At 34.3% G+C, this 27,951-nt stretch overlaps 3 protein-coding genes and 3 pseudogenes across 4 annotated transcripts; 4 read left to right on the forward strand and 2 right to left on the reverse strand.

Annotated features, from left to right (window-relative positions):
• The first annotated feature begins 484 nt into the window (after nucleotides 1–484).
• Nucleotides 485–2,267, forward strand: LOC120123849 (annotated as a pseudogene).
• A 250-nt stretch (nucleotides 2,268–2,517) lies between these two features.
• LOC120123854 lies at nucleotides 2,518–3,068 on the reverse strand (annotated as a pseudogene).
• Nucleotides 3,069–9,869: 6,801 nt separating this feature from the next.
• On the reverse strand, nucleotides 9,870–11,928 carry LOC120123845. 2 transcript variants are annotated; one of them, XR_005516225.1, is made up of 4 exons: nucleotides 11,695–11,928; nucleotides 11,353–11,447; nucleotides 11,121–11,254; nucleotides 9,870–10,887 (listed from the first exon to the last, which is right to left on the reverse strand). XR_005516225.1 is itself a non-coding variant. In XM_039142658.1 (3 exons), the coding sequence occupies exons 1-3, from the start codon at nucleotides 11,399–11,401 to the stop codon at nucleotides 10,765–10,767; spliced, it is 306 nt and encodes a 101-aa protein (XP_038998589.1). In that variant the 5' UTR covers nucleotides 11,402–11,515; the 3' UTR covers nucleotides 9,870–10,764. The 2 variants fall into 2 exon arrangements, 1 of the variants encoding a protein (XP_038998589.1); XM_039142658.1 differs by lacking the exon at nucleotides 11,695–11,928 and having other exon boundaries at nucleotides 11,353–11,515.
• A 1,881-nt stretch (nucleotides 11,929–13,809) lies between these two features.
• Nucleotides 13,810–16,993, forward strand: LOC120123898 (protein PAT1 homolog 1-like). Its single transcript, XM_039142695.1, has 4 exons — nucleotides 13,810–13,877; nucleotides 14,999–15,056; nucleotides 15,625–15,688; nucleotides 16,262–16,993. The coding sequence occupies exons 1-4, from the start codon at nucleotides 13,810–13,812 to the stop codon at nucleotides 16,564–16,566; spliced, it is 495 nt and encodes a 164-aa protein (XP_038998626.1). The 3' UTR covers nucleotides 16,567–16,993.
• LOC120123900 lies at nucleotides 16,954–18,162 on the forward strand (annotated as a pseudogene).
• Nucleotides 18,163–21,837: 3,675 nt separating this feature from the next.
• LOC120123901 (G-type lectin S-receptor-like serine/threonine-protein kinase At1g11330) lies at nucleotides 21,838–26,663 on the forward strand. Its single transcript, XM_039142696.1, is given in 8 exon segments — nucleotides 21,838–22,592; nucleotides 22,681–22,992; nucleotides 23,815–23,957; nucleotides 24,030–24,207; nucleotides 24,210–24,239; nucleotides 24,901–25,132; nucleotides 26,019–26,169; nucleotides 26,367–26,663. Coding segments are annotated over 8 exon segments (2,082 nt in total). The 5' UTR covers nucleotides 21,838–21,853.
• The last annotated feature ends 1,288 nt before the right edge of the window (nucleotides 26,664–27,951 follow it).

Raw genomic sequence — 27,951 nt, forward strand, 5'->3', positions numbered from 1 at the left:
CATACATAATGTTTAGTTTTCATTTCATTTTAGTATCTCGACATTAAAATCTTAAAGCGTTTAGTACTTAAACTATCAGTTTTGGCTCGTTTTAGTACCTAAACTTTTAATTGTTTCAAAACTTAAAGTTACATTTTGAACGGGATATTAAAAGAAGAACTAAAATTTTTAACTGTGGAATACTAAAATGAAACAAAACTAAACTTTATGTATTGTTTTGAAAAAATTAAAAGTTTAGGTACTAAAACAGACTAAAATTGATAGTTTAATTACTAAACATGTAATTTACGTTTATTTATATGTAATAATAATAGAGTGACCTGTGGTGTAATTTAACCAAAATAGAATAGGTATTCCGTTTTTTGGCGCAAGTTAGAGAAGTTATCGAAGAGAGTAGAGTCCAAAGCCCTGCAGAGCCTGAATTTACGCTAGGGGGTTATCTTATATTAAAAGCTATATAATAAAGCCACTATCTTTGTTACCCGTCGACTCTTTTGAGATACTTTCGCTGCGTTGAGTGTTAAAAAACTGCGTACGATGTCAAGCATTATACAATTCGAGGATATCTTTGTGTGTGATAAGCTCGACCCAGATGGTAAAAAGTTTGATAAAGGTCAGATCTTCAATCTTTCTCTCTATGATTGTTTTCTTTCTCTAGTTTACGTGCTTTGGGTATTATGTTTTCACTGAGTTTCCTTCATTGTTCTGTAATAGTTTCAATTATGCATGAATATTAAGATGTCGCTTTAATTTTATAAATGATCGAGCTTTGTTATGTATTCCCATTTTTTTCTTATTATTCCATTTCAAATATAATATAACTATGCATTAATTGATTTGTAGAAGTGCATATTGGGTTTGATGTTTACAAAGTAGTTTTTATTATTTTCAATCCAGTTTTTTGCACATGAAGTATATGAAGAATGATCATTGCCTAAAGGAACAAATAATATCAATCAAATTCTAACTTTGCTTGAACTAATCGATTCATGTGCAGTTTCCCGCATCGAAGCACGGAGCCAGAACTGTGATATGTTCATGCAGCTGGATGTAAATACAGAGATATATCCTTTGCGTGTCGACGATAAATTCACGATGGCGTTAGCTCACACGTTGAATTTGGATGGAACGCTGGACACCGGCTATTACACTCCGGTGATCTTACTATTGCATTTCTGATGTTTTAGCACTTTTTGCAATTTCTTTTGATGCAGCAAAAGATATTCTTGATGGTAATGAAATCATTCATGTAGGCTCTAGTCTAATCTCCGGAGCTTGAGTTCGAACTTTGATCATTCTATTTGGTTCTGGTGGATGTTTTACCTGATTGTTTGCTTTGATTCTGGACCAGAAATTTGGATAAGTATGCCAGCCGATAAAGCTGTTCAGTAATACGAAAGTAGTATATAGTTTGCCCTTCTCATACAATATTGATGTTGAAGTAAACTAGAACAATGAGCATAAATTGAGTTTGCTCTCTCTGTTTCTCTGTTTGTCTGTCCTCAAATGCCTGTGTGTTGGGGTTTCGGAGGGGATGCTTGAGGAAAAATTGTGGATATGTTTCATAAGTTTCTGAGACGACCAGGTGCTACACCAAGTTGCTACATTAAAACTGATTACTGTTGAGAATGTCGTATTCTGTCTTTCTCATGTAGGAGTAAATAAACAGTTTTCTCTTGAAGTTTGGTCTCGATAACTAAGCCGTTCTTGTATGTTTCTCGTTCTAACAATCAGATGTTTTTGATAATTTATAGGTTCAAATGGTTAGCTATTAAGTATTGTTGGTCTCAAGCTAAAATAGTAGTTTGAAATTCCACTTTTTCGCCATGAGTACCGCATAGTTATATGCACGTATGTATATATGAAAAGGCACCTATAGATTAAACATGCCTGGTATTTCGATTTCTGTATGCCTAAAAGATTTCGACATGTGTTTCAGGGGAGGAAGTCTCTCGCAGATAAGTTGAGTATGTCATGCATGGGAAGCTATACAAGATAACAGACGATGCTTCGGGGGGAGGACTTAAAGCGTACGTCTATTAACCATAATCGGTCGTTAATCTAATCTTTTATCCGATCTTGGACTTAATATGCGTGTCGTTATTTCCAGGGAGTTATACGTATCATTCGGTGGACTTCTAATGCTTCTCATAGGAGAAGCTTCTCATGTCTCCCACTTTGAACTTGACCAGAGGATATTTCTTCTCATGAGGAAGCTCTGAAACTTTCGTTACGTTTAGCATCTCCATTTAAATCGGAGAAATTATCCGAGTCTTACTCGTCTGTAGTAGCATGAAGCGTCGAATTTCCGGCACATTATGCTCGAGTAGAATAACAATAGATTATATGCATTTTCATTTGAAATTCTTGTTGAATGAGTCCATTACCTGAGAATAATATTGTTGGAGAAAGTACTGTTATCTTATTATTTCTTTTGTTTAAACAGAAAATAATAATAATGAAGGGGTCCTTCACAAATATTGAATTATCACATTAGACCTCTAAATCATCATCATCACAAATTCACAGCCTTACATGAATATGATCATGTTTTTCCCCTCAGAAAACAAGATCAACATCGTTAATAAAAAGAATATATATTCAAAACAAATAGAGGTTAGTCAATTCCTCCAAGGAATCCAAGACGAGATTTGGATCAGAATTCTCAAGCAACCACAGAAGATGATCAAACAAAACCACCTCACATTTAACCAACAAATGATCTTCCCCTCCATGCTTCTCTATCAAAGCATTCAAAACGGATGTTTAAGGTACTTCGAATTGATCACGTACTGTTTCCTCGTACTCCCAACGTATATCGTTTGGCATTCTTGATGTTCATCGTCACCACCACTATCGTCATTCTCGTTGTTTCTTCTTCTTCTTCCTGTATGATCCCACACATGACAATGATTATCTTCCCAAGCCGACTTCGATCTCAGGCTGCTATACGAGGACGACCTCCCGAGTTGTCTTGACAAGCTCTTGCATTTTCGAATTAAGAGATTGATCTTCTTCATTGAATTTTTTAGATGGGGGGAAATTGATGAAGATATTTCTTTTGTTGTTGGAAGATGAAAGGAGACTTGACTTGCTCTATGAAGGTGCAATGAAAAGGTACCTAAAATGGTTGGATACATGGTTGGTGCAAAGTCTTTGTATTTCGGTGCTAAAAACAGAATAATTTGTGGGGATCGAACTTAGCAACCAAACATTTTAATTTTATAATTTGAAAGATATGATGGACAATTTTTTAATGAAGTTTGAGGGAATATATGGTGGGGCTTAAACAATGAATTTCAACCCAAAAGTTTAAATATTTCAACTGATTTATATCCGACTCTGATTTAAACATAATATAAGGTGGGTTAAAGTGGCGAAACTTTATGATAAAGTTTGGGGGTAAATTTAAAATTTTAAAAAAATTAGAGATTTAAATTAAAATTTCAAAAATTTTGAAGGGTTCAGTTTATATTTTCTTCAAAAAGGTTGAGTCTAATTAAAAAAAATTAAAATTTAAGAGACTTAATGAGAATTTTTCTAAATTATGAGAGGGGTTCAATTTAAAACATTCAAAAAATTTAAAGTTCAATCTAAATTTTAAAAAAATTTGTGGAGGTAAACTAAAATTTTTGAAAATTTTAATGGTTTAAATTATAAATTTTTAAATTTTGTGTGACCATAAACCCCCACTAATCCTAACTACGTTCCGCCTCTAGTTCAAACTTGTCGGATCTAGAGAAATTTTCATCCCTACTCTTAAACAACGTTCAGAGTTTAAATACTTATACTATAAATAGAATATATTAAATTGAAAGAATCATAGTAAACATCTTTTTTTAATTAACCATTTGTATATGATTTATTAATTGATTAATTTAGATTGGATTTTATAGAGGTTTATTATTAGGATAACCCTTCAAATCTAATTTATACCATAAATAAACATCAAACTTTATTTAAATAATCTAATGTCTTATCTCACTTAATCCAAAATACACCACAAAATACACCACACTGGATGGAAGGGACTTCGTCGTCTATGGTTTAAGTAACACTGAGAAAAGGAGAGCACGTGGATATCGTTCTCATTCGGCTAAGTTGTTCATCAATCTTTCTTTCGTGCCCATTATCTTTCTACTTGCCTTTTATCGCAAAAGGGGATAAATCCAGGGTTTTTATCATACATAAATCATACCGATGTGACTGAAAATGTTGACATATATTTGTACATATATGGGTGGAAATACTTATGTCTCTCATATTTGTTTATAAAATATGATTCCATTTAGGGTAAATTACATCGTTTTTAAATGAATTTTATTCATTCTCCTATTTTTCTCACCTAATTCAATTTGATCAATTTATTCACTGAACTTTACAATCGAGTCATTCTGTTCGCTCGACTGTTTTCTCTCTGACAGCTGATGATGTGGCATTTTTTAATTATTATTTTAATATAAAATAATTAGAAAATAAAATAAAAATAGAATGTGGTTATGCCACCAGCGACCACCGTCGATCGCCGTAGACGGTGTTCGTTCAGTCCTAAAATGGGATGGGTCGCTTCGTCTCGACACATTGAGTCTGTATCAAACCTCTATTTTATTGAAACTTGCTCCAAAGTCCACGAATTTGAGATTGAAAATGAGTAAACCGAAACGTTTCAGACCAAATTTACGGGTTTTGAAATATTTTCCGATAAAACAATCACCAAATTCAGACTCAGAGGGTTGAGACGAACTGGCCCATGAAGTTTGGGGCTGAATAACCACCATCTGCGGCGGTGGACAGTGGTCGAAATGAAAATGGCGTGGTGGCCGACGGAGAGAAAATGAAGAAGATAAGGAAAAAGAGTAAATTACACCATGAGTCACTGAGCTTTACCCTCTCTTATATTTCACTCATCAAAACGATATCGTTTTGGAGTATATTTGAGTTTTTCAAAACGACGTTGTTTTGATGCATGTGCCACATCATAATGTCGTTAAATAGTTAATGACAAAGTGAGTAAAATTATAACACCCTAAATTTTGATCTAGTAGTTTCAGGTTTACCCGAGAGGTAAGTGGACCTCGTGAAATTCATAAGTAAAATCTTTGGGCTTAATTGGGTTGGATTTGAGGCCCAATTAGCCATAAAAAGGATATATTTGAATATGGGACAAAATATAGGAGACTAAAAGTGTAATTAGACAATTGAGGAAAATAGAAGCTGATTTTGGAGTTTTATTATGTTTTGTACATGTGTTTCATTCTCATTTCTCTTCTTTTATTTCCTCTTCTCTATTTCTCTTCTTTTTTTCTTCCCTCTCCAAGTTTCATAACAAGGAAAGATTTAGAGCTCTTTCATACTTCATTTTGTCCTAATAACACCCTAGCAACCTCATTTTTGAAGATTCAAGTTTTATTTTGCAAGAAAAAAGGGGGTTTTATCATCAAGCCTCGATGAGGGTGATTGCTGGCTAAAAGTGGTTCATTTTGGGTTTCTAAAATCAAGGTAGTGTATTTTTAATCCTTTGGAGTATTTAGTTTTCATAAATTTCAAGTATTTGCTAAGATTTGGTGATTTGAGCATATTAGGATTTATCTATGATTTCTTAATCAAATCACATTTTAGGTGTTAAAAATATGTTTTTATGATTCCTTAAGACCCTAAACAACTTACCAAAGCTTCATAATAAGTTTAGAAACCAAACCAAGTCTTTTAGGATGATTTTTGAGTGATTCATGAGCCTAAAACACCTATTTCTTGGTTCAAGTATCGATATTGGGGTGAACAGTATCGATACTGGTTAAATTAGGGTAAAAATTAGGGATTTTGGGCTGGAGTATCGATACTGCCAAGGGGAATATCGATACTGCCCCTGCAGTATTGATACTCAGGGTGATAATATCGATATTGAGGCCTCAATTTAGCAATAATATATTTTTTATATCGATACTCATGGGGATATCGATACTTGGCCCTAGGGTACCGATACTTCAAGTGGAGTACAAATACTACTCATTTTGGATGGTCAGTATTAACCCGTTTAAGGTCCGTAAGAGCTAAGGATGATCAGTATTAGTAAGACTTAGTTCGTGAAGGATACAAATGACCAAGCATCGGGTTCATAAATGGTTTGTTTATGCTCGAAAATCACCCAAAAATCATCCTAAATAACTTGGTTTGGTTTCTAATCTTGTTATGAAGCATTAGTAAGTTGTTTAGGGTCTTAAGGTGTCATAAAAATGCATTATTAACACCTAGAATGATTTACTTAATAATTCAAAAGTAAACCCTAAAATGCTTAAATAACCAAATCTTTACAAATTTATGAATATAAACCCTAAAATGCTTAAACAACCAAATCTTTACAAAATCTATGAATTGATGAAAGCTTAATACTCCAAAGGATTAGAAATACACTACCTTGCAGATTGAATCCCAAAATTGAGCTCCTTTAGTTAGAAATCATCCCCCATCTTGACGTGGATGATAAAACACTCAACTTTTTATTGCGAACAAAGAACCCAATGCTTGAATGGTTAAATCCATGTTGCTTTATGGATTAAGAACGAAAATTAAACTTGAAAGAGGTAAGAAATGGCTCAAATGACTTACCCTTAGCTAGGGAGTTTGAAAAGGAAGAAGAAGAAGAAAATGGAAAATGAGAGGAAGAAAATGAAATGAGATAATATAAAAGCCCCCATCCTTAAAAATGAGATAATTACACTACTGGTCCCTCTTCATCTTCCTACTATGCAAAATCATCTATTTATGGATAATTGTGCCAAAGTCAAACTCAATTAAGCCCAACGACTTGAATTATAAATTCTATGAGACCTACTTACCTTAGTTGTGTTAGCCCAATTTGAGGTGTTTACACCAGTTGTGTTAAGGTGTACCCCGATTACCTTAGTTGCCCTAGTGGGGCATTACCAGTGCGCGAGGCACTTCATGGGCTAACTAGGGTACGAGACCCAAACACTTGAGAGGAGTGGGTTAGCAATGTCAGTGTTGTGTGGCTTGTGGGCATTAGATATGCATGGGTAGTTATGTCAGTTTAGTTCAATTGGGTAAGCTTCTGATGCATGTAAATTTTGGTTTTTACGCTTAGGCTTTTCTGTATGTAAGGTAGGTTGGGGTGTTGTTTCGAGATGCACGTAAATTACTCCGACACACACCAGACCTACTTCATGTCTGTTTACCTTAGTCATGCATGTGTAGTCCATTAGTCTGATATGTCAACTATGTTGAGCTTGACTTAAAGGCTATGTGAGACCGACCCAATGCTTCAATTTGTGTGGGAATTACACCGATGCTCTGTGACATCAGGTTCCCCTCAGTGATCTATATGATGGCTCTGTGAAGACCATGAGATCATTCAGTATGTTTGTGGAAATTACGCTGATGCTATGTGACACTAGGGTTCCCTTAGTAACTAATGTATGAAACTTATGTGAGACCAGATACTAGTCAGGTTTACATTCAGATAATGCATAGTTTGTCAGGTTTGCATTCAGATGATCCACATGAGCATCAGTGTCGCATTCAGATGATGCGTAGCATGTTCAGTTGTTAGGGTTAGAGACCCTTTTAGAGGTGTTATCATGGCAAGGCCCTTATCAGAGGATTAAAAGAAGCATGAAACCCTGCTTCAGAGATATATCATTAAAGCCTTATGTAGGTAGCACTTGATCTAGGTCATGCATGTATTTATCGCTTAGCACCACGTCTCGGCATGCTTATTTTATGAAATTCCTATATTGCTCTAGTTTAACGATTATACTGCTAAACTTTGTAAGCTCATCATTCGGATGTTTTGCGTTGCCAGGTCAGTAGCTTGAGCAGTTCGTGGAGTACCATCACGGTAGGAGTTATAGCATCTCCTACAAAGTACTATATTGTAGCTTAGGTGGGCATATATATTCATAAAACCTTAATTATGTATTTGAGTTGTAAACCTCAAGAGTATTATCTTGATTTTAATTGTGTCATGGAGCTCCAGTTTGTAAAATATTTTATAAATGTTATTTATGTATTTTATGATACCATTCATATTTGAAAAGAAAATAATTAGGTTTTGAAAATCAAGGGTTGCCTCGGTGGCCTAACGTGGCACTTTAGGTAAAATCAAGTTTAGGGTATTACAAAAATGATTCAATATGTAAAGTTCGGTGAGCAAATTGATTAAATTAAAAGTTGGGTGAGGAAAATATGAGAGAGAGTAAAGTTCAGGGAATAACAATATAATTTACCCTTCTATTTATGAAAGAATCATATTATAAAAATTTGAGTTAATTACATCACATATCCTCAAAGTATGCCCCTTATTTTAAATTGGTCTCTAAACTTTCAAATATCTCAATTTCATCATTAAACTATGAGTATCATTTTAAATTAATCCTTAAACTTTTGAACACTTCAATTTCATCCCCAAACTATGACCTTAATTTTAAATTGATCCCCAAACTTTTTGAACATTCTAATTTCATCCCAACTATATATATATTAATCAGTTCATTGTATGTTTGAAACAAAGTTTAGGTTAAATTGATTTATTTGGATGAAATTGATTGGAATATTCAAAGTTTTAAGGACTTAGAAGAAGGTCATAGTTAGGGTGGAATTAGGATGTTAGTTTAAGTACTAATTTAGAAAGAGTCATAGTTTGGGGATGAAATTAAATTCAAAAGTTTAAGGACCAATTTAAAATAAGATTTATAGTTTGGTGACATATGATACAATTAACTCTAAAATGTCACATGTACACATACATTTGCGTTGATAAATTTAATAATTTCATTTTTAAGATATTAATTATAAAGGATATTTAATAGTTTAATTATTAAAATTAATTGTAAAAGAATTTATGAAAATACGGAAACATTAAATTATAAGAAACACAATTATGTTAAGAGAGACCCCACTGTCCAAAGTACCTTCAAGTAGTTAAAATTTGCTGGTGAGACATTATATTCGTCATTTTAATTGATGGTTACTAATGGTCCAAACAGAGAGAATAAATTATATAATGAATACCTTATCTTAAAAATTAATGTTTGAATTGCCTAATACATAAAAATATTAATGATAGTTGGTAAGGGGATAATTTCTTTAAAAAAAAAAAAATAATAATAATAATAATAATAATAGAATTAGGTTGCAACAGCATATCATGACGGTCCATTTTGCCCTAATTGTGACCAACTTTTCAAGTTTCCAACTAAATTACAAAATCATGCAAATAATTGAATTTCTTAAATGAATAATGACTCTCTACACATTTATATTTGGATGAAGTACACAATGGTCCTCCAACTATAGATATTACTTTATTAAATCTATCAACTATTAAAGTTGCAATGATCCCCTACTACATGACATATTTTTTGAGTCCCCAGCTATTAAAATTTACAATATAGTCACCCGACCAGTCATTGTGTTCCAAACTCGTCCTTTTCTGTTAAAAAATTGATAACAATTTGAATTGGACGTTATCCTGCTACTGGGATATCATAGTCGTTAGAAATTCTAGGATCATATTATATCATATCCCAAAATTCTGAGATCAGATTATATCATATCCCAAATTAACATCCAACTCAAACTGTCATCAATTTTTTAACAAAAAATGATGAACTTGGAACATAATGAATTGTCATATAGCTATTTATAATTTTTAATTGTCGGAGACTAAATCTTATAATCGAGAAACTAATTTGTAATTTTTAATAGTCAATTGACCATGTACCCTTTACATTTTTAGTAAAGTAAGACTCGAGTATTTTAATATCATATAGTTAAATTACAAGATATACAAATATGGATAAAAGAAAAGGTAACATTATAAAATTGAAAGTGAGAAGGCAATTCATGTTCCCAAAACATTATTGCATTTGAGGTTGTCGACGACAAAACATCATGATCTAATATACAAACAAACAAGACACCCAACAAACGACATGAGAGACCAGGACGTTAGAAACCTTTGACAAGCCAAGCCAAACCATTGATTCTCTCACCTTGATTTGCTTACAAGCAAAACCTTTGATCAAGCCAAGCCAATGTGGGTGGATTGGTTCGACCTTAGCGTTCGTTAGTGTCGAACCTCACCTAAACGTTGTAGGAGACACCGAAATCCGACAATCATACCCGAATCCAAGTAACATAGCTTCTAGTTGTGTCGAATTCATGCTAAGGATGTTAGGTAGCTCATGGAAATTTAAGAAGGGAGGGCAACAGGTAATTCATTGTCAAAATAATACAGTATCATAACTATGAAGAGCAATATGCAATAGGTTCCAGAAATGTTTTCAATTTAGCAGCCTGTCTCATCTTCTTCGACTGCCACGATAATCTTCTTCGCTTCTTTATCTTTTTAGCAAGAAAGTAATATAAAAATCGGTAGCAGATCATGGTGAAATCCAGGATGGCGAAAGACACCATGAAGTATATACGTTATAACACTAGTAAGATTTTCGCTAAAAGGAAAGCAGTAGAGAAACTAGAAACAGAAAAATGAACATTGTCGATGCTTCAAGCAAACGACTCCAGCATATGGATTCTTCCATACAGTCACCTACCGAAGCTGATGGTGCATGAAAGTGCGGGCATCAAAACAACATGGCTAAATTCTAAAACGTGTATGAGGCGATGCATGCTATCATTATCCCTTCAAGTACTAGAGAAAAGATCACTTAGCCCACTGTAACCTTCCTAACCACAATCAAACTTGAGGTGGGACAAAAGTCGCTAGAAAATCACAAAGGAATACATCTAACACATTTGGCAAATTATTGAAAGGATGTGTTTGTTATTACAGTGAACAGGAGCTTGGGTGATCGTTGGTGCTTCCCGAATCACGGTTTGAGTTTGCCCTGAAGCACTGCAAGTTGCATTCTGCAGGAAGAAGAAACCACGTCAGAAAATCCGAGCTTCAACATCGTTAAAAGTCTAGTAACGTTCATAACCCATATCCACACATGTTTGATCTGTTTCACTAAATCTATTTCAGGCTTTAACTCTGTTTATGCTAGTACATGGTAAACACATAAAGAGTCGGCTTTAGTTAACTATTCTAAAGGAAATCAATTTTCTCCGTAGAAATAAAAGCGAATAGCCGCAGCACATACAATGGATAAGCATTGCTTTCTACGTCTTCCAACGATAGGTTGTGACCGCAAACTGAGTCCTCTCGGCCGAATTCGTGTAGGAATTCGAAACGCAACACAACAGCCACTGCAAATTTGGGGCTCCAAACGATGTCCTGGCGAAAACCATGAAAAATATTATTCATGAATCTAAGAAAATCCAACCAAATGATAAAAGAAAATTCCAAGAAAACCAGCTAGAACAAGAGCATACCGTTAGATAGTGAACACGGCAAGGGGGCAGTAACACTAGCAGTCAGCATTCGCAAATAATAATTACAACAAATGCTATTCGGCTAAGAACAAAACCTGAAAACATATTAGATTCACAACAATGAAACCCCATAAAATATTTTCCATTTTCAACGAACCTACATGGATTATAATTATCAATCCTATAGGGTAAAAGCACCCAAAAGAAACACGGAAACAAAAAATGGCCCAATTCATTTACCTAGTTACCAACAACAAAAACAACATCAAAAGGAGTGATTGAAGTGCTAAAACCGACTTAATTCATGGATTACGTACGAATTAAAAGGGAAAAAATTGAAACCTTGAAGAAGCTGTGGCTACTAGAAGCCCAAGAAAGGAAAGTTGCCGACTTTATGAAGGAGCGAGAACCGGGGATTGCAATCCAAGTTGAGGAAGACGAAAAACAGGGCTCAAATAAACGGCGTAAGTGTATAGAAATGCGTATAATTTGCCGACTTTAATGGCTGCCATTTTGTGGACGTGTGGGAATCTAAAACTTGAGCATGGAGAATTGGAGATGAGCATGGGCTAATGGATCGGGACTCGTATACAAAAGTTTCTAAATTCCGTCCACCTCACAAAAAAATAGGGTAAATTTCGAATTTAGTATCTGAACTATCAATTTTTAATCATTTAGTACCTAAATTTTAATTTTTTCTTCAAAATCATACCTAAAATTTAATTTTTATTTCATTTTAAAAGAAAAATACACACAATTATAATAAATATTTTAATTATAATCATAAATTAAATATATAACTAGAATATTTTTCTATAACTATTAACACAATAAATGATTCACTTGAGATCATACAAGGATCATATAATGAAAATATTAAAAATCCAATAAAATACTCGAACAAAAATAGATATGAATAAATCTAACTATATTAACAAACGAATCACGAAAAGATATAAAAAGTATTAAAAGACCATCGATAAATTGTATATCAGTGGCACGTTTTAATAACTCTAATTTTATGACACATTTTCATTTGTTTTTATGACATATTTTCATCTTCTTTTATAACACACATGCTTTTCGACACGTTTTCGGTTTTTAATTGTTTTATTTTTTATCATAGGTGGATTTTACATTATCACAACTAATCAAGATGACGCTTAATTGTTATCATGATGATCTTCTCTGCTTTGAACCATTGGATCAAGTATGAATATGTAATTTACGTCGGTGAATAATTTTCTCACGTCGGTCTATTTTGATTAGTAATTTTGTTGGTGATCTTTTAATAACGTAATCTTTTTGTGGTTTGTTTGTCAATGTGTTCATATCAGTTTGTATTTACCTTTCATTCGCATTTATTTGGTTAGATTTTAAATCTTTTTACATATATAATCCTCGTATCTTGAAAAATTAATTTATTAGGTTAATGATTATAAAAAAATATCCTACTACACATCAAGTCTACTCTTATAATTATAAGCATTTATTGTAAATTTAGATTTTTTTTAATAAAATTTTATTAGAAAAATTTATTTGTATAACTTATAAAAGTTAAATTTATTATCTTAAAATATAAACAACTTATCAAAATGATTTAATATAAATAGTTTGCAAAATGTTATCCCAATGATTAATAAACAAATAACATTCGTCATCTCTTCTTTAGGGTTCCTTTCTTTGTTCAATTTATCTAATCAATTTTGACTTGGAAAAAATTGGAGAAAAATGCATATTCCTTGACAATGAAATAATGATGCATAGATCTTCTCCCCATCAAACCCTATTTCGTTGCAAAGGGTTTTTGCTTTCAAAACCTCTATTTTTCCCTTTCTCTTTGAATTCCTTTCCTTTTTTAAATCCCAGATTATTTTTGTTTAACCCCGATAGATCGACGATTCAGTTAAATTATTATACTTTTCGTTTTTTGGTTTCTATATTGAGTAGTAATTTTAATTTGTTTATATAATGGATTCTCTTGCGAATCGTGAGCGATTTGGCGATACTTCTACAGGTTTGACGTTCGATCTTTTTCCTTTTATTTACTCTTTATGCTCTTAATGGGATAAAATCAGCTATGGGTTTTGTTTGCTATAGTTTGGTTTAAGCTAGAAGTTTAGGTTGTATTAGATTTAAAATTTAAAATCAAATAATGTTTTTGTACATATGGAGAACTACTGGGCCCTGGCTACATAAAGGCTGAAGTGTGTTTATACTTGTGTTTACTGGTGAAAAGCTTGAATTAATGTTTGTTTGAGTTTTCTTTCTATTGTCTGAATTTATCTCATCTTTGTCTTGTGAGTTTTTCTCTTTAATTATTGGTTGAAGTGTGTGTGTGTTTTTACTAAATTTAGTTTTTTTTTTCCTATGATGCAGGAGATGCATTATTTGATGCTTCGCAATATGCATTTTTCGGAAAAGATGTTCTTGAGGAAGTTGAATTGGGGGGATTAGATGACGATGAGGAGGATTTACCAGCAGTTGGACTTAATGATGAGGAGTTTTTGCTTGAGCGAGAGGAGGTTAATATTCTTGTTTCTTTTCACTTTTCTTTCATGTTTTAGTTATTCTTGCAAATTTATGTAGAGTAGGACATAATCAGTGGTACTTGTTTGAAAAGAAAATTGCTTCCTTCGGAAATCGTGCTGTAAAATCCTTCTGGTGTAATGTTGATGTTCTTTTTCTGAACAGAAGGAAGCCGCTACATTTAATTAGTGGTTGGCATGCTATTCTTATTTATGGAGTAAAACATTGTGGGAGCTCAATCTCATATTATATATTTTTATTTTTTCGGGCATGACACTGTTAACCTTGTTTTATGTATTTGTGAGTTAACATTATATCATTCTTGGTGGGTTGTTTTCTGAAGTTAATTTGTGTTTGCTCTTCTCAATAAGAGGCAGCTCTTGTGTATTGTGTAGAGGCTTGTACTGTACAAGCTGCAGTGGTCAAGTGCCTTAGTTATATTATCAATAAAATTGTATTCTACAGTGGAATAGGTTTTGGAGATTGTGTTAATTGTACTTTGTTGCTCTATATGCTTCCCAAAGCAAATATGTTGAGAAGGTAGTTTATGGTGGGTTTTTTCCTTCTTTTTGGTTCTTAGTTTCTTTGGTTCTTGCTTCTTAGAGTATTCATTATTGAAGTACTGTCCTTTTTATGTTTGTAAAAAAGGAATTGTATTTGATATCAACAGAAATTTGATTGGTTATGCTAATGTATTTAAAAGTTAGATTTAATTGTGGGTTTAAGAATTCAGTCTTCTCATATGTATGAAGAATTTGCAGTTTATGGATCAACTAGTGGAGTTAATTGCACAAATTTATTTGAATCAATTTTGGATTAATTCTAACACTTTTTCGCACTTAGCTATCCAATGAGATGCATGTCTCACTAACAAAGAGAAATCCTAAAAAGTAAGAAGAGAGGAATATTTTCTCTTCCTCTCATCTCTCTCTCTCTGTGGTGTTGTGAAGTCTGATCTGTTATGTGATAAATTTTATGTTTTAATCTAGAATTCTCATCACTCTTGGTGTTTCTTTTGGCCCTCTAAATATCTTCAAGCTTATCATTTTTTTGTAGTTGATTTTAGCAGAATATCTGTGTGCTAGGTGCTTTAACTAATTTCTTTTAATATTTGCAGGGTGAAGTTTTTGAGTTCCTTATTGGACATTGATGATCTTACTAGTACATTTTCAAAGGTGAATCCAGTACATGATCATGTATTTTGCAACTAGTGATAATCAAATATCTTTTCCTCTCCCGAGGATTAGCCCCTAAATTCGCATTACTATTAGATTTAGATCATCCCCATTTTGAGTGAATTAATGGGACGGAACCACGGCACATTACTTGATATTGGCCTTTTTATAAATAAGAAGAACTGCTTATTTTTGAACTTGTATCTCTCTCGTTTATTAAGATATACAATAAATATTTTACCAACTTCTTTCAAAATCATCTGCTAGTGTTTCCAGAATATTGTTCCTCCAAGCTTTTATTGTAACACTAAATAAGGGCACTAGCAGCTATCAGAATCCTTGCTTGATATTTGGCCTTTTTTTTATAAAATAAGAAGTCAATTTATTAAATTGTATCTCTGTTTTCTCCTATTAAATCTTTTGGTGTACATAATCATAAAGAACAGAGTTCCTATTGTTTGTCACAATATTTCTTAAATCATAACTCACAGATGCGTCCATGTTTCTTGGTGGTTAGTTCTAGCCTGTCTTTAACAATTGCTGATGCTAGCTTGTGATGTTGTTGCAGTTGGACACAGCTGTTAGTGGACCAAGAGGCTCTGGGATAATAGATGATGGGGGATCCAGACAAAGTGAGTTTATTAATCTCATTACTTTGTTCTGTTAGTCAGTTGTTGATGATTGATGTTGTTGAGGTCCCATCTTTTTTGGATTTGTTTCTTGCAGAAGTCTTTGATATGTTCTATTTAGCATCAATGCTGATTGTTGAATTTGATTAAAGTATCGGTTATGGTTTGAAGTATGGGCTGTATCTGTATGTTTCCAAATTTAATGTTTAAGTTCTGGAATACTATTATATGTGGATAGGAAAGTTGATTTCAGACTGCTTGACCTTTTTAAAGGAAGAACAAGGATCATCTGGTAGTAGTCGTGAATTCTCAGAACAGATGTTCCCTTGCCTAATCTGTTGATGATGCATTGTCGTGGTTATAATTAATTAATAGTATACTTGCTGAAGGTTTCCTTTGCTACCATTTTTAATAGAAGGTTGTGCATGAATTGTACTACCCATTGTTTTTGCTGTTGTAAGTGAATAGCTAGTCAGTAAGATCCTACATCAGAGTGAAGGGACCCATTACTCACAAACCACAACAGGCAAGATAAATACCATACCGATATTGACTTCTTTCATTATGTTGTTGAAGGTTCATCTGCTGCTGAATGGACACATGGGGAGGAATTTCCTTACTGGCTTGGTCAGCAGCCACTTGGAACCGAAAGTATTCCTAAAGGGAAACACTGGTCGTCACAACCATTGGCCAATTTGGACTCAAAGAATCTCTATGGGACATCCTCATACCCTGAGCAGCAGCAGCAGCAACAACAACAACAATACCATCAACATTTCTCTAGTGAACCGATTTTAGTTCCAAAATCTTCTTATACTTCATACCCTCCCCCCGAGGGCAGATCTCCTCAGGCTTCACCGAACCAACAGCTGGACACCTGAATATTCCTTATAAGGTTGGTGGGTCACAGGTGGCATCTTCGCCAAACCTCTCTGCCTTCTCAAATTCTCAGCTTCAACCGCCTGACTTACACCATGGGCCACCTTTTCGTGAGAATATTCCTCAATTTGCTTCAGGTCCGTCTGTCGGTAGTCAGCCATCAAATCAATGGGGGAGCCAGCCAAAATTTTATGGAGATAATTCCATGTGTTTGAACAATATGCTCGACAACAATTATCTCATCAAAATGGTTTGATTCCACCACAATTAATGCCACAGCTGCGGTCGCACCGCAGAGACTGCAGCATCCTGCTCAGCCTTCCGTTAGCCATTTTTCAGGGATTCAGTCACAACTATTTAATTCTCAACTTTCTCCTTCCCCACCTTTAATGAACGAGGTTGAGGCTATACTTGGTATTGGTGATCTAAGATCAAAGAGTCAATCAGCCCAGAAAGGCAGGCAAAATCTACGGTTTTCACACCAAGGCTTTGATAGTGATAGACTGAAGCACGATCTTGGATGGCCTCAGTTTAGATCCAAATACATGTCACTGATGAGATTGAGGGCATTGTTAGAATGCAGCTTGTTGCAACCACAGTAATGACCCTACGTAGATGATTACTACCACCAGGCTTGTCTTGCTAGAAAATCTGCTGGGGCAAAGTTGAGACATCATTTTGCCCAACTCAGGTTAGGGACCTTCCACCCGAGTCGTTTGAATTCTGAGCCTCGTGCTTTTCTCCAGGTTGATGCTCTTGGGAGGGTTCCTTTCTCTTCAGTTCGCAGGCCTCGCCCTCTTCTGGAAGTTGACCCTCCAAATTCATCTGTTTGGCACCAACAATGATAAAAAAAAGCTTCTGATATGCCTCTGGAACAGGAACCTATGCTTGCTGCTAGAGTTTCAATAGAGGATGGTCTGTGCCTTCTTCTCGATGTAGATGATATTGATCGTTTTTTACAGTTTAATCAGTTGCGGATGGTGGAGCCCAACTAAGACAAAAAACGACAGACTTTGTTGGAGGGACTGGCTACATCACTTCAGTTGGTTGACCCACTTGGCAAGAATGGTCATACGGATGAGCTTGCTCAGGATGATCTGCTTTTACGGATAGTTTCCCTCCCCAAAGGTCGGAAGCTACTTGCAAGGTTCCTTCAGCTTCTTTCTCCAGGTGGTGAACTCATGCGAGTTGTCTGTATGTCCATTTTCCGTCTTTAAGGTTCTGTTCGGAGGTCTTCCTCTGACCAGGAGCGGCTGAAACTACTATTAACCTTGCAAGGGTTGTTTCCTCTTGTGTTCATGGGATGGATATCCGTGCACTTAGCTTCTGTCTTGCATCTGTTTTTGTTCCTCAGAGCAGCCCCTCTTCGTCCCCTCGGAAGTCCTGCTGGAGATGGGGCGTCGTTTATTCTGAAGTCTGTTCTTGATAGGGCAACAAAACTCGTCACAGATTCTAGAGCTACTGGCAATTATACTACGACTAATCTGTCCCTTTGGAAGGCTCATTTGATGAATTCTTTAACCTCTTACCAAGTATTGCGTAAACAAATATACAGTGAGCCTCCTTGTGTATGCAGGCCAAACCAAATATGGAAGTGATGAATCAGATGCTTCTAAAGCTATTAACAATATGGAGCAAGTGCTGCTGAGTGCTGAAAAGAATTAGCTATTTGTTTCTCACAAATGTGGTTATGACGGAGCACCAACAATGGTTCAGGTGAAACTCCAAAGATACTTTTTTAAGTAAAAGCCAATTTCCTTTGAGATTTTAGTTTTAGCTCTTATGGTCTTTTATCCCCTCTTTTAGCAAAACTTTGAAGTGGGCCTACGTGTATTACTATAGAAAATCTGCAGGATATTTTCCCTTGTGCCCTTACCATATATAATCGGAGCTTGTTTTGTTGCTCTGTTGTGAAATTTCTGGTATGAAGATATTAGTCGGTTAGCTTGTACAGGGCTTGGTACTGATATCCCATGCCCCGACTATTATTTCCTGATGATGCCGGATGGATCCTATCTTGGTCTTCCTCAGAATTGTCGCCACCGTCCAACTTAGCAGACACTGGTTATCGGAAATTGTAGCTTTACGGGGAGGAAGGTATAATTATCAGTCTTACCTGCCGAGCTAAAATGTTGAGTTTAGCTCAAATAATGGGAAAGTTGAAGCTTTTGTTTTGATCCTTGAAATTTAGTGTTTGTAATCCTTTTTATCTTTCCCCTCATTTTGCTAAAGAAAAGACTGTTTTATTATATTAGCGCTGCATTTTGATATTGGTGTTGATCCAAAGGCTCCATTCTTTGTATCTTTTTATATATTTAAAAGATTTTATTATCAAATATGGTGTGTACATTCCTAATTCAGTCCACCAACATTTCTAACTATGTTATGTACTTACATATCTCAAAAGGTTAAGATGATACCCATTGCTGTAAAAGCTTATTCATCTTGGGTGGTTACCAGTGGTAGTAAGAAAAGATCATTTAACAATGAATGTTCGAATATTCTGTGGTTACTGATGCTCAAACTCGAAATCCCTGAGAATAATAATCATTCTTTGAAGGATTAAGGGTAATTTTTGCCTCTGTATTGGATCAAATATATCATTTTTGTCCTTATCATATTTTTATATCAATTTAGTCATCAAATTGTATAATTTCATCATCCTATGCTCTATCATTAACTTAAAATCCTAAATTATAAATAAAAAACTCTAAACCATGATCTCTTAACCTCTAAACCTTAAATTCTAAACCATAAACCATACCTTAAGATCCTAAACAATAGTAAATATTTAGTAAAAGGCACCCGAGGTCCCTGAACTTTTAAAACAATGTGGCTTTCATTTTATTTTTTAGATCAATGTGGTCGGCCAACTCGAAAAAAGAACCAATATGACCCTTTGACCAACATTGTTCATCATTGACCAACAATTTCGTTAATTCCTGTTATAAATTGGGTAAATTACACCATTCATCATTCAACTATTTTCTTCTCTTCTATTTTGGTCACTAAACTCCAAAAATTTTCAATTTCAGAGCTTTAGAGAGTTCAAGGACTAAGGTTGTTGTTAACCCATTTTATTTTAAGGGTAAATTATACAAATGATCACTTTTGTTTTAGGGATAAATTATTAATCACGGGTCTCTTTATAAACTCAAAATAATTCAGGGATAAAACATCAATATACTTGGTTTTTTTTTCATATGTGGTCCTATCGAAAAAAGGGTAAATTGAGTTTACAAAGGACCACTTCGTAGAGAAAAGGGTACATTTTATCCCTGAACATCGACAACTATAGAGAAAAAGTGAAGGGTAAATTGATAAAATATCATACCATTGGTCAATGACAGAAAATGTTGGTCAAATGATCATATTGAGTTTTTTTTTTAGTTTGAGGGTCATATTGATCTAAAAAATAGGATGATGGCCACATTGGGTTTTTTGGAAAGTTCAGGGACCTCGGGTGTTTTTTTTGCCTAAATATTTTAAACATTGATACAATTGAACAAATTCAAGGATTAAATCAATACGAAAAAATGATAATGACGAAAATAACAAATTGAATCTATTATAAAGAATGAGCGACTAGGCCTGCAAATGAACTGAACGTTCAGCGAACCGTTCATGAACTGTGCGGCTGGAAGTTCGTTTATGTTCTTTTATTTATTAAATGAACGAACATGAACAAGATTTTGCGTTCGTTTAATTAAATGAACGAACACGAACAAAGGGTTCGTTCGTTCATTTACGTTCGTGAACGTTCGATTATATGTTCGTTCATTTATGTTCATTCATTTATGTTCGAACAGAGGGCAAGTTGAATATGTTACGAAGATTATTGAAGTTGTTTGGATTTCAAGAAGATTGTTTTGTTGAACAAATTAACTTTAAGACTTTATTATGTTCATATAGCTTATTTATGATTTATGTATGTTTTTGTCGTATTCGAACTAATTAACTTTAAAGTTGCATGTTATATTAAAGAATTTTAAGTTGTTATTCTTGTTGTTTACTTTTTTTACATTCATTTGTTGTGTTCGAATAAGTTTGTTTTTTGTATTTGTATTGTTTGTTTATGTTCGTTTATTGTGTTCGTTTATGTTCATTTATTATGTTCGTTCGTTTGTGTTCGTTTATGTTCGTTTATCATTTAAATGAACGAACATAAACAAGCTATATTCCTTAATGAACGAACATAAACAACAAAATTTTTGTTCGTTCGTTTATGTTCGTTTATTTATTAAAGGAACGAACATGAACATACCTCCGTTCGTGTGAGTTCGGTTCGTTTACAGGCTTAACTAATAACCATTAAAATAGTTTGGTTAGTGTGAAAGACGAACAATTATAGAAAATGCGTCTACCAAATGACTTGGAGCCGTATTAGCCATGCATGTCTGGTATCAACGTACAAAAACTGCTAAATATCAACGGTACATAAAAAGTCGGTAAAGATATATAGAAATAGGTATGAAATTACTTATGATCATGTCGTTTTCCATCGTTTTGCCGATGGCCCCTTTTCATTTATCCTTCACACAAGTTCACGAGATCTTTGAAACCATTGTTTACCTAAAAAATAAGGGAACAGATTTGGCGTAATGATCCTCACGATGAAAAGGAACTTCAAGAAGCAGATATGTTGCATCAATGAAATATCATTTTCATTGGAATCGATCACGCAGTAACATTTTTTTAATTAGGATAAAGTACACAAATGATTCATCGACTGTAAAGTATTGTTTTATTGAGTCCGTTGATTATTGAAAGTTACACAATAGTCCTCTAATTATAGGACGTTGCTTTCTTAAGTTCCAACTATTAAAAGTTACAAAATGGTTATCCGACTATTCATTGTGTTTCAGTCTCGTCCTTTTTCGTTAAAAATTTGATGGTAGTTTGAGTTAAACATTAACCTGTTGACTGCGATATGATAGTCATTTGAAATTTTGAGTTCATATTATATCATTTATCAGTCAATAGATTAATATCTAACTAAAACCGACATCAATTTTCTAATAGAAAATGACAGGTCTGAAATACAATGAATAGTTAGGGAATCATTTTATAAGTTTTAATAGTTAAATTACTCAAAAAAATCAATGTCATATAGTTGGGTACCATTTATGTACTTTACACTTTTAACTAATGCAGATAATTGACGCTTTGAAATTTCTTCGTAACCTGTAAGCATTTGAGCTGCCATGAAACTTCACTGGATCATTAATTTCATTCATAAATCATAGCTTTTACTTCCAAGTTCTGCACTTACGTTCAAGAAACCAAGTGATGAGGGAAATTATTAGAGGCTCTGTTTTAGTAGCTTTAATGTCTTGTTTTTACTTAGAGTTCGGCACTGGTACAGACACTATAACACCTTCCAAATCCATCAAAGACCCTGAATTTATAATCTCCAGGACTGGTTTTTTCAGGCTGGGATTCTTCAGCTTCGCTAATTCCAGCAATCGTTATGCAGGGATACTGTACAATCGAATCCCAGTACAAACTGTGGTATGGGTAGCCAACAGAAACAATCCCCTCAAAGACTTCTCCGGGATTCTCAAGCTATCGGACGATGGAAACCTCGTTGTTCTGAACGGAAAATACGACATTCTTTGGTCTTCAAATGTCACAAATTCAGTTCCCGACACGACAACCGTCGTGCTTTTGGATAACGGAAACCTTGTGCTCAACAATGGCGAAAACAATGGAGCAAACTTATGGGAGAGTTTCGAACACCCTTCGAATGCCTTCATTGAAACGATGAAGATCGGCACTGACGTGAAGAAGGGAAGAAAAATGCAGCTGCAATCATGGAAAAGCGCTTACGATCCAGCTGTTGGTAACTTCTCACTTAGCTTTGAACCTTTCAATGTCCCAGAACTCATTCTACGGAACAACAAGCAGCTGTATTTTCGAACCGGACCATGGAACAACATCATCTTCGTTGGTCTAATAAGCACCAAGAGTGCTTATTTCGATGGGTTTTACGTTGTTGCCGATATGCAACACAAGTGTATTACATCGCGTATGAATTCTCTAATAAATCCGCGTTGATTTACTACGAACTCGACCCGCAAGGACGATTGATGGAACGCTTTGGGATGATGGGAAAGAGGAGTGGGTGAACAGGGATACTGTTTACCGAAACGCTTGTGATCTTTATGGGAAATGCGGCGCGTTTGGTGTCTGTGACTCGACGAAACGGCCCATTTGCAGTTGTTTAAAGGGGTTTGAGCCCAAGGATGTCAAGGAATGGCGTCGGGGGAATTGGAGCAGCGGGTGTTTAAGGACTACCCATTTGCAGTGCCGAAGGGATGATCACAGTGGCGGTGAGGTTAGCCGAAAGATGCGTTTTGAAGCTGGAGATGATGAAAGTTCCGGCTTTTCCGACCGGTCATCGATGATCATCGGCGAAGCGAAGATCAGTGCTTGAAGAACTGTTCTTGTGTCGCTTATGCGTATGATGCGGGTATCGGTTGCATGTTCTGGAGTGGAGATTGATTGATATGCAGAAAATTTCAGCTCGCGGCGTCGATCTTTATGTTCGCCTGCCATCTCCTGGACTTGGTAAAGTTGTGATGTCGACCATAAGTTCGATAAACGAGTCAATCATCTGGTTTTTTATTTTATTAAAGTTTAGTAAAAATATCTGTATTGTTATCTCTTAACTAACGTTTTTCGTCGTTGACAGTTTATTTTATTGACATGACAGTTTATTTTACTGACGTAATAATCTACGATAGTTGATAACGTGACAGATGATAATACATATGGATCAAATTAGTAATCAAACATGATAGATGGATTGTTACGTCAATCATAAACTGTCATATCAATATAGTAGATCGTCTTGTTAGCATCATGAACTGTATATCAGTTCTGTAACGATCAATGACGAAAACACGTTGATTAAAATATCACATTATATTTATTTTTTAAGTTTGAGTGTTAGAATAAAAAAATAAAAATAAAAATCACATCGATTAATAGAGACAACCAAGTTTCTCTATTTGCAGATAAAAGGAAAGACAAAAGTAGGGTCATTGTTATTACAACGGGGATTGTCGGTGCACTCGGTATTTCAATTTCTGCACTCTTAATATGTTGGATGACTAAAAAGAGGGTAAAATGTATTCCTTCACTTCGTCTCTATAATTATCGATGTTCGATTCATTAATCTACTAATTCGAATCAGATAATATAAACATTTGTTTATAAAATTACTTCTCTAATTTCTATTATCACAGGAAGGAGACAAAAGACCAAACTGATCAACAGCAACTCCAGCAGCAGCTACCCACTGTTCGATTTCGAAGAACTCGCCACCGCGACGAGCAACTTCCACGACACAAAAAAGCTCGGGCAGGGCGGTTTCGGTCCAGTTTACAGGGTAATAACAACGGCGATATTCGAGCAAAACAACCCTCAGTCAAATGTCATTTTCTAATTTTTGTGCATGCAGGGAACGCTAGAGGATGGAAAGGAAATAGCAGTGAAGAGATTGTCGAAAGCTTCGGGGCAAGGCTTGGAAGAATTCATGAACGAAGTGGCGGTGATTTCCAAGCTCCAACACCGGAATCTGGTTCGAATTCTTGGTTGTTGTGTTGAAGGAGAAGAGAAGATGCTCGTCTACGAGTACTGCTTAACAAAAGTTTGGACGCTTTTCTCTTTGGTTAGTAACCTACCCTATTTTTAATAAGGGTAAATACACAAATGGTCTCCTAATTATAGGATGCTACTTTTTTAAGTCTTCTAACTATTAAAAGTTACAAAATAGTCCCCTAACTATAGGGTGTTGCTTTGTTGAGTCGATCTACTATTAAAAATTACAAAGTGGTCACCCGTATGTTTATTACGTTCTAAACTCATCATTTTCTGTTAAAAAATTGATGATCGTCTGAGTTGGACGTTAACATGCTGACTGAGATATGATAATCGTTTGAGATTCAGATATCATATTTTATCATATCTCAATCAGTAGGATAACATCCAGCTCAGACTACCGTCAACTTTTTAACGAAAAATGATAAATATAGAACATAACGAATACATTTTGCAACTTTTAATAGTGAATCAACAAAGCAACCCAATACTTAGAGACTATTTAAAACTTTTAATAGTTATGAGACGTAACAAAATGTCTTATAGTCAGGAAATCATTTGTGTACTTTATCCTTTTAATAACAACGCACGTCAATTTTTGTTTATTTTTTAATATAATTATGTCTACAATTACAATAAACACGATGTTATAGAAAAATAGAATGTGATCGTGATTTAAATCCCGAATAATGTGGAACTTTGAAGGTATTATTGTTTGGTTTTTGTTATAGATCCACATAAGAAAAAACTGTTGGATTGGAGAAAACGCTTCAACATTATTGAAGGAATCAGTCGAGGACTTTATCTTCATAGGGATTCAAGGCTGAGAATTATACACAGAGATCTGAAAGCGAGCAATGTATTGCTTGACCAAGAACTAAACCCTAAAATTTCAGATTTGGGATAGCCAGAATTTTTGGAGGTGATGACACAAGCCAGCACCAAAAGGGTTATTGGAACTTAGTAAGTTGGAATTTCTTCCTCATTCTGGGTAAATTACGTATGTAGTACCTAAACTATCAGTTTCGGTCTGTTTTAGCACTTGAGCTTTTGATTTTTTAAAACCATACATAATGTTTAGCTTTTATTTTATTTTAGTATCCCTCTATAAAAAGTTAACGTGTTTAGTACCTAAACTTTTATTTTTTTCAAAACTTAATGTTAAATTTTGAATGAGGGTACTAAAATGAAACAAAAACTAAAGTTTTTAACGGTGGGGTACTAAATTGAAACAAAAACTGAACTTTAAGCATGGTTTTTAAAAATTAAAAGTTTAGGTACTAAAATAAATCAAAACTGATAGTTTAGGTATTAAACGCATAATTTACCATGTTTTAACAAATATGGGATTAGATATGAGGTTAGTTGCACCATTTTCAAAAAATTATTCGGATTCTAAATTGATCTTCAATTTTAAAATATTATAAATGAGTTCTTAGATTATAAATATAGTATCAAGGCTTCATATAAAATAAGTGCTCGAACTATACACTTTTTTCTATTTAGGTGTCTAAACTATTTTTCGGTCAATCTAAGTGTCTAAGGTTTTCAACGTTACACTTTTAGGTGTCTGAACCATTACTGCCGTTAAATTTTGCCATTAAATGACACGTTTCACCTTTATAAAATTTATTTTTTTAAAAAAAATTAAAATTACTTGAGCATGACACGTGTCGTTTACAAGAGGAATTTAACGTCCTTTACGGCCGAGACACCTAAAAGTGTAATGTTATTAGACACCTAGATTGACCCAAAAAAAGTTTAGGTATCTAAATAAAAAAGATATAATTTATACTTTATTATATTAAGCCTAGTATTAATCTGAAACTTTTGTTATGTTAAACTACAGTGGATATATGTCTCCCGAGTATGCAATGCAAGGACAAATCTCAGAGAAATCAGATGTATTCAGCTTTGGAGTTCTATTGCTAGAGATTGTTAGTGGAGAAAAGAACACCAGGTTTTACAATGATCACTATCATCTTAGCCTCTTGGGATATGTAAGTATATAACCACCGATACTCGATTCATTTTTCGATTAATCCAGATTAAACATTGCAGAATTTCATTAAGGGCTAATCCTCCCAATCATCTGACATCACTTATAACACCTAGCGCCTCGTTTCACTAAACCAATCAGTAGATGTTGCTCGATCTTTATCTTTAAACCGAATTCGATCGAGTTTTGTTTTTGCAGGCATGGAAATTATGGAAGGAAGGCAACATCCGGGGCTTAGTAGATGAAGTGGTTTGGGATATGGATTTGGATTCGAGGTACGAAAAAGAGATGTGGAGATGCGTACACGTTGGATTGCTATGCGTCCAAGAACTTGCTAAAGATAGGCCAACAATGTCAACCGTTGTTTCAATGCTCAACAATGAGATTTCAGATCTCAACACACCAAAACGACCTGTTTTCACTCAAACTAGTCAAAATGTTGAAGATAGGTTTTCACTTAATGATGTAACTCTTACCGACCTTGATGGCCGATAAAATATGCAAATTATGCTCGAAAATTAATCAATTCTTATTATAATTATTCGAATATATAATATGTTTACTGTTATAAATATACTGCTTTAGCACAGAAGAACATTCCTCTTGGATTCTTATTTAGGTTTCATTATCATATCAGCCTGTGTATAGAAATATCATATTCTTTAACTGCCTCTTAAATCCTGCAAATCACAAATAAATAAAACATAATGTATAGAAATATCATTACGAGAATAAAATATAAAGGGTAAATTATGTGTTTAGTATCTAAACTATCAGTTTTGGTCTGTTTTTTAGTACCTAAACTTTTAATTTTTTCAAAACCATACATAACATTTTGTTTTGGTTTTATTTTAACTTAACGTTAAGTTTTGAATTTTTTTTGAAAGTTTAGGTACTAAAACGGACCGAAATTGATAATTTAGGTACTAAGCATGTTAAGCTTTTAATAGCGGGGATACTAAAATGAAACAAAAACTAAACGTTAGGTATGGTTTAAAAAAAATAAAAGTTTAGGTACTAAAACTGATAATTTAGGCACTGAATGCACAAATTTCCCTTATTTTTATGATTTTATTTAAATGAAAAAAGATTTTTTTCCTTTTTCTTTACAAACTTACCGATCATACACGATATTGATTCTGCTACCATCAGTGTCCGCAATCACGGCAAAAGCCTCTTCAGAAAGGTCAATGGTTACTTGAGGATTTTGTCTCGCCAAAGGATGATAGCGATCCCCAACTTTAACGACGACCGATTCACCCCGGCAAGTCAATGGCACGCCGGGGATGGCTGGTCCAATGCACCTTACTCTGTAATTTGTATTGCATGCCGCACCGTTGTTCCATATAACGTCATTCACCCTGGCGACCATAACCCCACTGTCTTGAAATCCATTGCATGCAGAAGCTGGTATTTTATTTCTTGTGCAGAGAGGAAAGCTGGTATTCCGTTTATTTATACAAGGAAATGGACCATTTTATTAGCCACTTGAGTTGGATGTCTCGAGGTGGATAAATTATTTCATGGACTCGACTCATCACGTCATTTATGATCTCAGTGAATCACATTTATTAATTTTAAAATAATTTTCAAATAATTGTCAACTCCTTATTTACACATAAGAAAGAGTTGAAGATTCACCTTGGAAAAAAAATAGATGAAAAAGTGTTATTGGTTGGGACCACGAATGACAAGACACACAATTTAGATTTTGAATTTGTTTAATTAAAATCCTTAATAAAATCATATTTTTTGAGAAAAACAATGATATCCTTTTTAAAAA

Source organism: Hibiscus syriacus, unplaced genomic scaffold (assembly GCF_006381635.1).
Source record: "Hibiscus syriacus cultivar Baekdansim isolate YM2019G1 unplaced genomic scaffold, ASM638163v2 tig00110403_pilon, whole genome shotgun sequence".
Taxonomy (NCBI): domain Eukaryota; kingdom Viridiplantae; phylum Streptophyta; class Magnoliopsida; order Malvales; family Malvaceae; genus Hibiscus; species Hibiscus syriacus.

Excerpts from the sequence above, each read along its gene's own strand:
- LOC120123845 (XM_039142658.1), bottom strand. The coding sequence starts at position 11,401 with ATGCTGACTGCTAGTGTTACTGCCCCCTTGCCGTGTTCACTATCTAAC. Across the intron at positions 11,255-11,352 it reads GCCGTGTTCACTATCTAACG|GACATCGTTTGGAGCCCCAA; the intron begins GTATGCTCTTGT and ends GGTTTTCGCCAG. Across the intron at positions 10,888-11,120 it reads GAAAGCAATGCTTATCCATT|AATGCAACTTGCAGTGCTTC; the intron begins GTATGTGCTGCG and ends TTCTTCCTGCAG.
- LOC120123898 (XM_039142695.1), top strand. The coding sequence starts at position 13,810 with ATGACGATGAGGAGGATTTACCAGCAGTTGGACTTAATGATGAGGAGT. Across the intron at positions 13,878-14,998 it reads TTTTGCTTGAGCGAGAGGAG|GGTGAAGTTTTTGAGTTCCT; the intron begins GTTAATATTCTT and ends TAATATTTGCAG. Across the intron at positions 15,689-16,261 it reads TGATGGGGGATCCAGACAAA|GTTCATCTGCTGCTGAATGG; the intron begins GTGAGTTTATTA and ends ATGTTGTTGAAG.